Source organism: Stegostoma tigrinum, chromosome 12 (assembly GCF_030684315.1).
Source record: "Stegostoma tigrinum isolate sSteTig4 chromosome 12, sSteTig4.hap1, whole genome shotgun sequence".
Lineage (NCBI taxonomy): Eukaryota > Metazoa > Chordata > Chondrichthyes > Orectolobiformes > Stegostomatidae > Stegostoma > Stegostoma tigrinum.
In genome coordinates, this window is record NC_081365.1 from 34,787,512 (window position 1) to 34,802,857 (window position 15,346).

General features: G+C 38.6%; 1 protein-coding gene across 1 annotated transcript in view; it reads left to right on the forward strand.

Annotated features, from left to right (window-relative positions):
- Positions 1-7,848: 7,848 nt before the first annotated feature.
- gpr156 (G protein-coupled receptor 156) overlaps positions 7,849-15,346 on the forward strand; it is a 34,584-nt gene continuing 27,086 nt past the window's right edge. Inside the window, exon 1 of the mRNA XM_048540736.2 lies at positions 7,849-7,977. Within this exon, the coding sequence (XP_048396693.1) occupies positions 7,849-7,977 (129 nt within the window). The remainder of the gene's footprint in view (positions 7,978-15,346) is intronic.

The following is a 15,346-nucleotide window of genomic DNA, read 5'->3' on the forward strand; positions in this document are numbered from 1 at the left end:
ATTTCCATTCTTACTTTCCTCGGCTTCTTATCCAAACCCGGTGGCTTATCACATTCATACAAACATGTGACCATATGAATTAGAGTCAGCAATAAGTCAATCAGCCCTTTAAGCCTGCTCTGCCATTCAACAAGATCATGACTGATTTGATGTCAGCCTCTACTCAACACTACTGCCTACCTCCAATAAACTTAGATTCTTGACCATCAAGGAAGTCTATCAATCTCTACCTTAAAAATATTCAATGAACCTGCCTCCTGTACACTCTGAGCAAGACAGCTCCAAGGACTTACAATCCTCTAAGAGAAACAAAAAAAAAATTCTTCTCACTTTTGTCTTAACTGGAAGATCCTTTATTTTTAAACTGTATCTTCTGGTTGTCCCACAAGGGGAAGATCCTTTTAACACCCATCTTGTCCAATCCTTCCAGAACTTCAATAATGGTCTCAACGCAATCACTTCTTATTCTTTCAAACTCCAAAGGGTACAGCCCACCGTATTAAACTTTCTTCATAAAATAATCCCTCCTACCTGAGGAACCTTCTCTGAACTTCTGTTGATGCATTTATGTCTATCATTACATAATGAAACCAGAACTGTACAACATATTCCAGGCATGGTCTCACTAGTGCTATATTCAATGGCAGCAAAATATCTGTACTTTTATGCCCGTACAACTTGCAATAAACAGCAACATTCCATTTGCCTTTCTGATCACTTGTTAAATCTGCATACTAACATTGTGACTCGTACTTCCAAATCACTCTATAACTTAATTAGCTGGTCTAATTAGTACGTTTGCAGATGATACAAAGATTGGTGGAGTTGTGGATAGTGAGGAGGATTGTCAGAGGATATAGCTAGATATAGATCAGTGGGAGGCATGGGCAGAAAAATGGCAAATGGAGTTTAATATGGACAAATGTGAGGTGATGCATTTTGGAAGGTCAAGTACGAGTGGAAATTATACAGCGAATGGCAGAACACTTAGGAGTATTGCTATGCAGAGGGATCTGGGTGTGCATGTCCGCAGATCACTGAAGGTGGCAGCACAGGTAGATAAGGTAGTAAGAAAGGCCTATATTAGAAGGGGCATTGAGTATAAGGATAGACAAGTTATGCTGCAGCTTTAAAGAACTTTAGTTAGGCCTCACTTGGAATATTGTGTACAGTTCTGGTCACAACACAACACTACCAGAAGGATGTGGATGCTTTGGAAAGGGTACAGAGAAGGTTTACCAGGATGTTGCCTGATATGGGGCATTTTAGCTATGAAGAAAGGTTGGATAAACTGGGTTTGTTTTCCCTGGAAGACAGGAGGTTGAGGGGTAACCTGATAGAAGTTTATAGGATTGTGAGTGGCAATGGATAGAGTGGAAAGTATGAGGCTTTTTTTACCAGACTAAAGGGGTCAATTTCTAGGGGACCCTGTTCAAGGTGTGAGGAGAGAAGTTTAAAAGAGATGTGCAAGGCAAGTTTTTCAGAGAAAGGGTGAGCGAGTGCCTGGAAGATGCAGCCAGAGGAGGTGGTGGAAACAGACACAATAGCAGCATTCAAGAAATACCTGGACAAATACATGAATAGAACGGAAATAAAGGGATAAGGGCCCTGTAAGTGAAGATGGTTTCAATAGGGAAGGGAAAAATGTGGCAGGCAGAATTTGGAGGGCCAAAGGGCCTGTTCCTATGCTGTATTGTTCTGTGTTCCATCTGGGTCGGCAATCTTTCTTAATTTAAATAAAATGCTGCTTTTCTTATCTTCCTGTCAAAGTGCATATATTCTCATTTTTCCTAAGTTATACACCATTTGGCAAATTTTCACCCACGCACCTCACCTATCTATATTCCTTTGCTGGTTCCTTACATTCACTTCACAACTTACTTTTCTATGTACCTTTTGTCATCAGCAAATTTTGCAATCATACATTCAGTTGTTTCATCAAAGTCATTACTATAAACTGATCGCTGTGGTAATCGTCACGTCTTGACAAACTGCAGTTGACCTATTTATGCTTCCTCTGGCTCCTGTTAGCTAACCAATCCTCTGCCTGTGCTATTATGTTTATCCCCAACATCATTTGCTCTTATTTTGCATAGTAACCTTTGATGAGATCCTTATCAAATATCTTCTAAAAGTCTAAGTGCAGCAGATCCACAAGTTTCCCCTTATCCACATCATCTTTACTTCCTAAAAAAAAATTCCAACAATTTAGTCGAACGTGATTTCTCTTTCACAAAACTACTTGGCTTTACCTGGATGCATTAAAATGTTTTCATGTCTTTCTAGATCCTTCTTAATAGAAGATTCCATCATTTACCTATAACAGATATTAAGCTGACTGGCCTGCAGTTTTTTGCTGTGTCTCTCTTCCCCCTGCCTCAGAATAAAGGGGTCACATTCACAATATTCCAGTCTGATGAAGCTGCTCCAGAATCTGGGGGATTTCGAAAAATTAAAATCAGACATTTACTATTCGAGCAGCCTAAGACCTAAGCTGAAGTGAATCAGGACCTGTTGAGCTTCCAACCTTGAATTCTGTCCATCACAAAGACTGCCTATATCCATTTTTGTAACACTGCCTGCTTCTGTCTTAACTATAACCCATTGTCCACCCAGACCCTCACAGGTGCCCTTTGTAAATTTCACGTTTGAGCACTATAATGTTTTTCCGACTGATTTTCCAATTATCACTTTCCATATGCTTTATGTCTTTTGGTCTTCAAAAAGTCTGCCACCCTTTCCCAGCTCCACTTGCCGAGCACTCCAGTCCTGTGGACCTACAAAAGCCTGTTAAACTTTTAATTTAGCTTCAAGCATCTCAGTACCCTATCCATCAATCTTTCCATAATTATCCATTCCATCTTTGAACTTCCTTCAATGTACAGATTTTTCTCTCTGCACTTAGTTCCTCCTGTAAAGCTTGATTCTTCTTAACAAACCTGTTCACTTAACCTCCCATTTGTCTTGGAATCCATTTATTTCAACTTTGCTGCTCTGATGCACCATTGAATGGATTCCAGTATTAAATACATCATACAAATGCAAGTTATTGTCAGGGAGGGGTGGGGATAAGTAATAGTGTAGAATTTCTAAGAAAAATTTGCACTTCGCGTTAATGTTTGATTAGCATATGTTGTGCACTATAGAATGAAGGAGCAATTCAACACATTAACATGTCTGAAGTAAAGGTGAAAATATGACCAAGACGTAGGTTTTTAAATTCCTTGATAACAAAAGTCGTATTCTCCAGGTAGGTTAGAGGCACTAAACTGTGGACCTGACCTGCTTTAATGCTGGATTCAACAGAGGAAATATGCTTTTTTCTGTATCAATGACATATTCCACTTTGTAATTAACAAAACAATGCCTAAAACATTAACTTTTAAACTAATTTTGTTATGGTGATTCCTCAATTTTATTTCATTAAATAAAACTGGGGTAATTTAATGTTAAACAATGTTTTATGTAATGAGTAAGTGCCTTTTATGTTCACAATGATTGGTTTAAATAACACCTATTATTTTCTTGACAGAACATAATGTCTGAAGTCAAACATATCTCCCCTGTATTATTTGGAATTATGTGCACCTTGTTATCATGTGGGATTCTTCTAGCCCTTTTCTTCCTTATCTTCACCGTCAAATTCAAAAATAACAGGTATTATCCATAAAACAATACATTTGTATCACTGCTTAAACTTATGAAGTCTCATTCTCTCCCAGCCCCATCTCAGCCAATTCATTATGTAAAGAGGCTAATTGACAGTGAATGATATTGATAAGGAAAAGCTCGGATTCAGTTGCTGGTCTGTGAAGTGAACAATTAACCTCTGAGTCCTTAGGTTAGCAAGTTCACCAGGATCTTTGTAACCTGTTTAAAGGTGGCATCAAACACCCAGATTTACTTCTACTGGCTGTTAGTACATAATGATTAATCAGAGGTATCAGAGATTGTGTGTCCATACTTCCAAAGAAATTATCCCTTAATGAGAGTTTCCACCATGAGAAGGCGGCAAAAAAGAGAAGAAAAAGTCGGAGACAGAAACAAGATAGAAAGATAAACAGAATTACAGTTGAGTGCAAAAGAAATTGAAACTGAAAGGGAAGAAGTGGGTTTAAACTTTTTCAATCAACATTATTACAAACATGTTAATGTCATAATCTTAGATTGAGGGGTTGTATACGAACAACAGAACTGAGGAGGAATTTTTTTCTACCAAAGAATAGTGAATCTGTGAAATTCTTTACTGCAGAGGGTTATTGAGGAGGCTGGGTCATTAAGTATTTTTTAAATTGATTGATGGGATGTTACCATCGCCGGCTAGATCAGCATTTATTGCCCATTCCTAATTGCTTCGAAGACATTGCTGTGGGTCTGGAGTCACATGTAGAGCAGACCAGGTAAGGATGGCAGTTTCCTTCCTTAAAGGACATTAGTGAACCAAATGGGATTTTCCAACAATCAGCAACAGACTCATGGTCATCATTCAACTCTTAATTCCAGAATTTTATCTATTGAATTTAAATTACACTATCTGCTATGGCAAGATTTGAACCCGGGTATTCAGAACATCATGAGTGTCTCTGGATTAATAGTCCAACAATAATACCAATATGCCATCACCTCCCCTTAAGTATACATCAGTAAGTATATGCCAGGTTGAGAGAGACAGATTTTTAATCATAAAGTAATCAAGGATTATGGCGAAAAGACAGAAAATTATTAGATTATCCATTATCTCCCTGAATAGTGGAGCAGACGCGAGGGGCTAAATGACCTGCACTGCTTGTATGTCTCATGCTTTTTTCCTGTTGAATTATAATTTTATGCTTAACATGAGCATTTTATTAAGAATTCAATTTGCTTTCAGCTGGGAATTGTATGTGACTAAAGTAAATAACATAATTAAGTGGGCTTTTACATCTACTTATAGCTGCCGCCCACCATGGACATTAGACATCACTTCTTTGAAACGCTGAAGAAGGGTGATACATTGTAATCTACTTGCAAATGGCATCAGGCATGAAAGTATGACAACTAGATAAAGCAGGGCCCCACTGAGGCACCAATTCTTTGCAGGGGAAAACATTGTTTAGCTGTGAGTGAAAGTTCAGTTTTCTTTTATCAATTGAGCCCAATGTTAGCCAATTTAGATTTAAAATTGCTCATCCTCTGACTAGCACTTTTAAATTGGGTTAGGATAACAAAGTGTGGAGCTGGCTGAACACAGCAGGCCAAACAGCATCTCAGGAGCACAAAAGCTGACGTTTCGGGCCTAGACTCTTCATCAGAGAGGGGGATAGGGAGAGGGTTCTGGAATAAATAGGGAGAGGGGGGAGGTGGACTGAAGATGGACAGAAAAGAAGATAGGTGGAGAGGAGAGTATAGGTGGGGAGGTAGGGAGGGGATAGGTCAGTCCAGGGAAGATGGACAGGTCAAGGAGGAGGGATGTGGTGGTAGGTAGGAAATGGAGGTGCGGCTTGAGGTGGGAGGAAGGGATGGGTGAGAGGAAGAACAGGTTAGGGAAGCAGAGACAGGCTGGGCTGGTTTTGGGATGCAGTAGGGGAAGGGGAGATTTTGAAGCTTGTGAAGTCCACGTTGATACCATTGGGCTGTAGGGTTCCCAAGCGGAATATGAGTTGCTGTTCCTGCAACCTTCGGGAGGCATCATTGTGGCATTGCAGGAGGCCCATGATGGACATGTCGTCTGTGGAATGGGAGGGGGAGTTGAAATGGTTTGCGTCTGGGAGGTGCAGTTGTTTGTTGCGAACCGAGCGGAGGTGTTCTGCAAAGCGGTCCCCAAGCCTCCGCTTGGTTTCCCCAATGTATTTAAATGTATTTAAATTGAGTGCTTTTTTTTCATTATTGAGCCTCGGGGTAAGTGGTATGAACCCAAGGAAAGAAAGGTTACTCTTAATGGACAATTCTCACAGGGTTGAGACTGCTAGATACGTCAACAGAATAGGATGGTATGAACAACATTATATGAATATGACCTCGGCTGACATGTAAAAAATATTTTTAAAAGGACACAGGCTGGTGGGAAACACTTTTTATTGTTCTTTTTATTCTACTAATTTCTATCTCAAATCTCTTCCACTACCATCTCTGTATTCTTTTCTTCCTTACTTTTTTTCCCCCAAAATGATTTGTTCGGAATGAAGATAAAACTCTTCCTTTAAAATATGAAAAAAAATCCGACTACTGTATAATTTTAAAAACATGGCTTGATTCAAAATTCAGTCGTCTTGCCCACTTACATCAACAAAATATTAGTATAGAACTAATGTCATATTTAACACAATGTATTTTTAAATGGCTTTTTTAAAATAAGAAATTAAACAGTAAATGAATGAAAACTTTGCATTTCTGATATTGTAATATTATTTTCTGTTATTTCTCTACTATGTCTGCTTATTTCATCACATCATAGACTGTAGAATGATCTCCAATTTGTTATCAATAAATGGGTAGGACCACATAAAATTTGTTACATAAAATTCAGAAGTTGTGACTCCAACTTTTAAAGAATAATGGTGACCATGGAAAATACAAAATACAATGTGTGTGTAATACTGATCATTGTAGTTAGTTTGTACTTTCACCATTAGGTAGAAAACCAACTATAATAGAGTGATGTAGATCTGAAGGAAACCATCGAAAAATATCCAACCTTGCTAACCTTGTATTTTTTTGCCAATCCAATAAATACTTCTAATACTTATATTAGTATAACATAAATTATATTTACATACAATATATAACAGAAAATATTATGGAATTTACAATAATATATTATATAATAATTGTTATTAATTTCCTTTTGAAAGCAATTATCGCTTATTATTGTCTGCCATTACTTCCTATTATGTTTTCAGCGTACTTTCAGAATAACTCCGTGTTTCTTTCCTCAACTCACCTCTGGTTCTTTTGTCAATTACTTTAAGTTGGTGGCCTCCACTGATCATTCTGCCACTGAAAAGAATTCTCCTGCTTTACTGTTAAAATACTTAATAATTTTGAGTCCCTCTACTAATCTCCTTTTAAACTGCTGTGCTACAAGGAGAAGACTTAAAGGTGCCTAGAATGGGCACAGTACTTGAAATGGGATCCAACCAGTGCTTTATAAAGGTTTGAAATAATTTTGTTGCTTTTGTACTCTGTATCTTTATTTATAAATTCAAAAGCAGCATGTCCAGCAAGCTGAGAAGGCTGTTCAAAGGCCTGAGTTAAGTATGCCCCTTTGAAATAATATCAATTGTATGTCGATCCTCACTCTTCCTATAAAATGAATTACTTTGTATGGCTTTGTCTTAAATTTCATGAGACTCATGTCTCCAATTTTCACTCGTCTGTTCTCCAGAAGTCTGTGACCATCCTCATTATTGTTTATTAAATTTGTTTTGTGCCATCTGCAAAATTTGAAGTTATGACCTATGTATAAAGTCCAGGTCATTGATGTATCTCACAAGTAACAATGTTGTGAGCAAAGTCTCAGTTTATACTTTAAATTTGTTCCTATAAACTGCCAGTGGAATTATGGACAAAGAAAGCCTGCTTTGGGAATTTGTTCCTTAGATTAAAGAAACTAGACTTCTATTGTGAAGACTGATGGGGACCTAAAAATATGGCTTGTCTTCTAAAATCCAAGCAAAGTGAGCTCCAGTGTAAATGTGGCTCAGAGGTTACAGGATAACTGATCTGCACCAGTCTTGTATAAAATTTCAGTCCTGTACATGTTAAAAAGTGTTCAATTTCATAACATATTAATGTTTAAAATTCTGTCTATCATACAAAGATTTCACAAAATCTCTGTTATTGTTAATTATTTCTATTAGGATTGTGAAAATGTCCAGTCCAAACCTCAATATTGTAACAATTATTGGAAGTGTTTTTACTTACGTCAGTGGATACATGTTTGGAATTGTGGAAGAGAAAACTGCTACAATGGAAGTGTCAATTGAATTGATTTTTCAGGTGAGGAAATTTGACAAATTATGAAGTGGTGTATATACTATTAATCTGAAACCCAGGACTTCCTGATATTTGACTTGCTTCTATCTTGTTTGTGAATTGGCTTTGTCAGTGCTTACTATAAAGTGATGTATGTGAGTAAGAAAAGCACTTGTCATAATTTAATCTGACCTACCAGCCAGTTATAAAGCAACACTGGTAAAATTGCTGTGGTTGGTTCACTTGCTAAGCTGGTTCATTCCAATAAAGCATTGTTGTATTTTCCCACTTACTATTTAAACATCCACAACCAGAGCTACAAATCTACTCAAGAACATTAGACTGGTAAAGTTGTTAACTGCTGTGCAAGCCTTCACCATGTATATCATTGCTCCTAATTATTTTAGGAGAACAAGACAAATGATCTTAAACACAGCATACAGAAACTTTAATAAAGGACCTCTCATGGGAAGTAAGGGATATCCTGCATGTGAAGTATGGTATCAAGTTATACAATTTATAATTAGAATTAAAACCCCTACACAGTGTGGAAACGGGTCCTTTGGCCCAACAAGTCCACATTAAACCTTGATGCATCCCACCCAGACCCATCCCCATTCCCCTTTTACCCACCTAATCTACAGACCTCTAAATACTATGGGCAATTTAGCTTAGCCAATCCATCTAGCCTGCACATCTTTGGACAGTGGGAGGAAATCAGAGCACCTGGAAAAAACCCACACAGACACAGGGAGAATGTGCAAACTCCACACAGGCAGTCGCCCAAGGGTGGAATTGAGCCCAGGTCCCTGGCACTGTGAGGCAGCAGTGCTAACCACTGAACCACCATGCCACCCTATCATTCAATCAAATTGTTTTGATGATTTTCTTTGAGAGTTAATATTTTAAGATTTAAATCCCACACAGATAATGGTACTTAATCTGATTTTTGAGAGGAGCATTCTGTGATTTAACAGATATTACATTGATATAGCACTATATTTTAGGTGAATGAAATAAATAGCTGCATGTCCAAAGTTCGACTGAACATTAAAAGGGTATCAGCATCTGCAATCAGTTGGCGATGAGTATGATTGTCCACCTGGTCATGGGTTTTGTGGCTGCTGAGCCCCGATCTAAAGCCGCATCTCTGACCGCACATTTGGCAGGTGTTTCCAGGAGGTAGAATTAGACCTTGATTTTCTCTGGTTCCTGTTTCTGGACTTCCTCTTGCTGTTGAGATACTCTCAAAGGATTGCGTCCCTTCATACTGGGGTTTCCTCCAAGTCAACTTCTTCTGAAAAAGGGTCTCCCACCTGTTGACCTCTATGTTACATTTCTTGAGGGAAGCTTACATTTTCTTTGTCCTCCACTTGTTCAAGTACCTTCCTCGAGGGCGAAGAAGGTTTGCCTTGGCAGTCAGAACTCAGACATCACAAGCACATGGCTGGAGTAAGTTTTAGATGATCATGGGCTCAATGCTGGTGCTGTTAGCTGCTTGAAGGAAGCTGATGATAACACGCTTGTCCCTCCCAAGTGACATGGAGAATCCGTCACAAACAACATTACAGCACTTCTCAAGGGTCTTGAGGTGCCATCCATATATAGTCCAAGTTTTGGGGCCATATAGACGAGTGAGAGGATGACTGGATTACACACAAGGATCCTGGTATCAGCATGATGTTAAAGTCTTCAAGAAATCACATCCTTGGGTGACTGAAGGTGGCACTTGCAGATTGGACACAATTTGGAATTTCCACATCAGTGTCAACCTTTTAGATGAGTGGTAGGTTCCCACGTAGGGAAATGTTCCATGTTTGGGAGGATTTCTTCTTTGATCTTAGTGGAGGAATGGACCAGACTTGACCCAAAATGGGTTGGTAAAGGACTTGTGTCTTTTTGAGGTTTGTTAAAGAGTATTCAACATTTTTAAAAGAAAGGATGTTAGGAAGTGATACATAGTCCACCAGATGTGATCTCAACGAGGTCCTGTGCAGCCCAAATAAGACGTACTGCTTTTACATTCCATTCCTCTTATTATAAAGGCAAATGGAGCATTGTCAACCAATTGCAGTACCTGCATCCTCACTGTACAAGGACACCAGGTAACCTCTGTATCATTGAGTTCTGCAACTTCTCTTCATTTAAATGCATACCAGTTTTCATTTCATCCTGCCAAGGTGGAGGAGTCCATATTTCTCACAGTCTACCAAGCAATTTTTTGCCAACTCACTTAACCAATCTGTGCCCTTAGCAAACTCTCCAACTCCACTTGACAATTTTTTAAATTCACTCATGGGAGTCACTGGCTGGTCAGAACTTATTGCCTTTCCCTCGCTGCCCTTGAACTGAATAGCTTTTTTAGGCCATTTCAGAGGGCAGTTGAGAGGCAATCATGTTGTTGTGGGTCTGGAGTCACATGCAAGCCAGACTGGTAGGGATGAGCAGATTTCCTTCCCTGAAGGACATTAGTGAACTATGTGTTTTTTTTTCAACAATCAGCAATGGTTCATGGTCATCAGTAGATTCTTGATTCCAGATTTTTTTAAAAATTGAATTCAAATTCCACCATCTGTCCTGGCAGGCTTTGAACCTGAATCCCAAAAACATTTGCTGAGTTTCCGGATTAATAGTCTGGCCACAATACCACTAGGCTATTGCCTACTTACTCTCTAATATATCTTGGTGTCATCGGTAAATTTAGTTTCCATGCATTTAGTCCCTTCATCCAAGGCATTGATACAAATTGTAAACCATTGAGGCTCCAGCATTGATCCCTGTGGGGATTCACTCGTAACATCTTACCAACCTGAAAAAATCCAGTTATCGCTACTTTCTGCTTCCTGTTGGCTAATTAATTCTTTATCCATGCAGAGGTGTAATCCTTAAACCAGTAGCTCTTCTTTTCTGTAGTGGCCTTTGCTATGGCACCTTATCAAATACCTTTTGAAAATGCAAATGTATTACAACAATAGGGTCTCCTTTACCCATCTTATTTGCTAATTCCTCAAAGAACTCAAATATTTAGTTAAACACTATTTCCCTTTCACAAACCCACATTGTCACTCCCTGATTTACAATGATTTTCTTAAGTACCCTAACACAGCTTTCTTAATAACAAATTCTAGAAATTTCTTTATATCAGATTGTAGGCCAACTGATGTGGAGTTTCCTATCTTCTGCTGTCTCCTTTCACAAATAAAGGTCTTACATTATCTAACTTCCAGTTCATCAGGCCCTTCCTGGAATCTGCAGAAATAGAAAATAGAGGCAGGAACAGGCCATTCAGCTCTCTGAGCCTTGTTTACTATTCAATATGATCATGGCTGATCATCCAACTCAGAACTCTTAATAGAACACTGAGAACTGTATATGCTGGAAATCTAAAACAAGCAAAATCAGAAATTGCTGGAGAAATCCAGTAGGTCAGGCAGCATTTGTGAAGAGAAAACAAAGTTAACATTTTGAGTCCAGTGACCATTCTTCAGAGTCAGTATGTCTCCCCCTATGGGGAGACTCTAACTGGGAACAGCTTAAAAAAATGAGGTTTTCCTTTTCAGACTGAGAAGTGATTTTTCTTTCTTTGATAGTTGTTAGTCTGTTGAATTTTCTTCTTCAGAATAAATTAAGATACCAGACTCAGAGTTAAGTGGAATTTTTTTATAGACTCAGAAGTTGAGGGTTATGAGAGGGTAGACAGGAGCTTGGAGTTGAGGCCAGAACCAGATTAGGCACGATCTTACTGAATAGTGGAGCCACGACTAAAGGCCAAATGGCCCACTCTTTTTCCTTGGTCTTGGTATTATGTTGGTAAATCTTCCTTACTGAAGACTTGACATACTTCCTAAAGAGTGATACTCAAAAGTGAACATAATACACCAGCTGAGGTTTAATTTGTGATTTAATTTACAAGAAAAAAGAACATTTTTGTATTTGAGTGTCTCCATTTATAAAGCCAAGGATTGTGAATCTTTTAAAATAGCTTTTATCTGTTTGTTCTGTCTTGTTTAAAGATTTGTCTGTGCAAAATCTCAAGTTTCCCCACTTCTGTAACATTTTAAAGATTGTAGCAGTTTAGTTTATATTTGCTTCTCCTCATTCTTCCCCACAAAATGCATCACAAAACATATCCCTTTACACTCAATTTCATCAGCCATTTCACCTAATGTATGGCTGGTCACTCATACACTGAAATGCAGTGGACAACTTATCCATGGGACATAAAACTGGTAATCAGCCCCAGTCATAGAACAGGATTTGGAATATAATTTGAAAAGTAATACAGTGGTAGACACTAACAAACTAATCAGTTCCCAAATCGGAAAGCAGCAATGAATTAACAAAACACTGGTCACCAGTAAATTATTAATAAAGCAGTGGACATTTCAGCAACTTGAAAATTCAAAAGCTTGTAGCACCAAATTATTTTGCAAGATCTCAGCCAAAAGGGTTTTGCATTTTAAGGATTTTGTTTGAATGGTAGGAGGTAAAGTTGCACAGCATTGTATTCTGAATTCTCAATCGAATCAAGCGTGAGGAATTTTACTTTTTGTGACCGTACAAAATGACAAAGGATGAACTGCTGTGAAGACTGGATAGCTGTGCAGATGTGCAGAGAATGGAAACCCTGTGTTGGCACATGGCAATTTTGGTAGGCATTTTAGCTAAAAAGATGTATGAAGAAATGAAGGAGAGGAGTGCATACGATCCGGAGACCCAAGGAGCTGTAAGTGGAATATTCTTGACTGACTATTTATGGGGCAACAGTCAAGGACAGCTGACTGTGAATTCCTGAGAATATAAGTAGCAATTAGGATGGACAGCATCAGACAGCTAAAGGCCAGTTAGTCTGATATCTGTCACAGGGAAATTTCTAGAATCTATTATTAAGGTGTGTGCAGCAGGTTACCTAGAATCATGATGTGATTGGGCAGAGTTAGGGCACTTCAGTTTAACTGACTTATTAGAGTTCTTTGAGTGATTAACAAGCAAGGTGGATAAAGCCAAACATGTAAATGAACTATACTTTGTTTTGATAAAGAGCCATCTCAAAGCTTATTGCACAAGATAATCTGAAATGACATTTTCTGAGTTTCAGTGGGTACAAGGGTGGAGCACTTGAGAACCCAATATTAGCTGAAATTTTCAGGGTTGGAATTTTGGGTGAAAAGAACAAGGTGTGCAAGAGTGGTAAGCTCCTGTATGATCACACTTTTTGAAATTTTGGGCTGCAAGTTCAACATTCAAAACAAAAGCAATGATTTTAAAACAGTTATAGGCCAGCTTCTACAATTAGTGCAAAGGTATAATTGCCATTGTCCTACCAGACCATTGGGCTGTTCTCTCATTCGAGGGAGAGGGAGAGGGAGACAGCTGATTGTGGTTTAACCTGAGGGCCAGCTCACCTCCCGCAAGAGTTTGCCATACAATTAGGACATATTGTTGCTTCTATGAAGTAGTTTGGAATCAGACATGCTGTTTCCAGTAAATTACATTTTCATATTGGTCATTGGCTAGTGCAACATCACCATCTAGTGAACAGATTGCTGTCACTGCAGCATGACCATATGCTGACATTTTCTCATTATAAAATGTTGACCTGTTGTTATCAACATTCCATCATCACAAAAGTTTAGATTTTTAAAAATGACAAAACAGATACTAGGATTTGTGGCCAGAAAGTGCATACCATATACCAAATATGTAGATATATAAATTGAAGAGGTATACAAATAACAGGATGAGTTTTGAAAAGATGAAATATGTTAACTTATTTATGTATATGTATTTAATAAATTTAAAAAAATGGTGGGTAGAAAGAATATGGGTGATCCAACAATGCACGGACACCAATGATATGTGTGCCCTGAAGACAATAATGGTCCAATACCTAAGGGACCACCCTGCTGACAGCCGAGCATGCAACGTAACTCATCCACAACAGGGAACGTATCAATGTTTGCTGCAGAGTGTTCTTTGAAGAACTCCTCAACTGAGACTCTTGTCTTTTACTTGAAAGCCCTTAATTCCAATCCTCAGTACAATGTTCAGCTCGGTCACTGCAGCACCCTAGTCTGGAACAATTTTGTAAAATACATTCGACAACTGAAAAACAACAAGGCCTCTGGACCGGAAGGCAGGGATATCTGGCTGCACAACCTTACATTCCTCATCTGGAAATAAATTTTATACTAGGGGATCTCGGGGATGCTGTGATCAAGACTATATTTAAAGTCGAGATTGTCGTAACCACAGAGAAGTTACCTTGCTGCCTTACATGAGATATTTTTAGTTTGGTATTTTTCTATCTTTTCTCCTTTTCTTTTTTAACCAGTTCTTACATTTTCATGACTCCTACCTGCTTGCCTCCCCCTTCCCATTTTTTTGTTAAACAAACACCCCTTTTTTTATTCTTTCACGGAAAATGAGCTCTCAGTACCTTCTTCCATTCACTACTGATAGCTCTCTCTCATTCCCATGTTCTTGACCTTTATCCAACTTCCATGCTATCACCAGTGCGAGTTTAAAGTTTTTGTAAATCTTTCATTTCCCTGCAGTTAAAGTTTAATATCCACTGTTTTACTAGCACTAAGATGGGAAAGCTAGTGTTTTAAGGTTTACATTCACACAGTACTTTTTCCCTATCTTCCAACTGTTAGCTTAGCAACAGAATATACACAGCCTAGGGAGAGCAAAGACTACATGCCAATATATCACAGTGTGGAGCTGGAGGAACACAGCAGGCCAGGCAGCATCAGAGGAGCAGGAATTTGACGTTGTGGGTCAGGACCCTTCATCAGAAATTCTGACCTGAAACGTCAAATCTCCTGCTCCTCTGATGCTGCCTGGCCTGCTGTGTTCCTCCAGCTCCACACTGTGTTATCTCTGACTCCAGCATCGGCAGTTCTCACTATCACTGAAGGACAACGTACAGACTTTCTTTTGTTGTTACTAGGATTCTTTCATGAAATTTTAAAATTATAACAATTTCTTTGAAGTTTTGTGCTATTTCTGGGCCTAACAAAAGATCCTTACAAAGGTTTGATGATGTTAGAATGGTTTTAGTTGTGAGTTGAGTACATCATGGGTTTGTTATAATTCACAAAGGAGAAAACAGCGATGAGAGATAATGGGAACTGCAGATGCTGGAGAATCCGAGATAATAAAGTGTGAAGCTGGATGAACACAGCAGGCCAAGCAGCATCTCAGGAGCACGAAAGCTGATGTTTCAGGCCTAGACCCTTCATCAGAGATGATTAGCTCTAGGTTGGGATTACTCTGGTTAAACTATATTTTGGGTACAATTGTTGAACTTTTTGAAATAATGTTGAAAATCTCTGCCAATACGTAACTAGGAGGCTATTAAAACAACTGAGCATGATCAAGAAGCTTT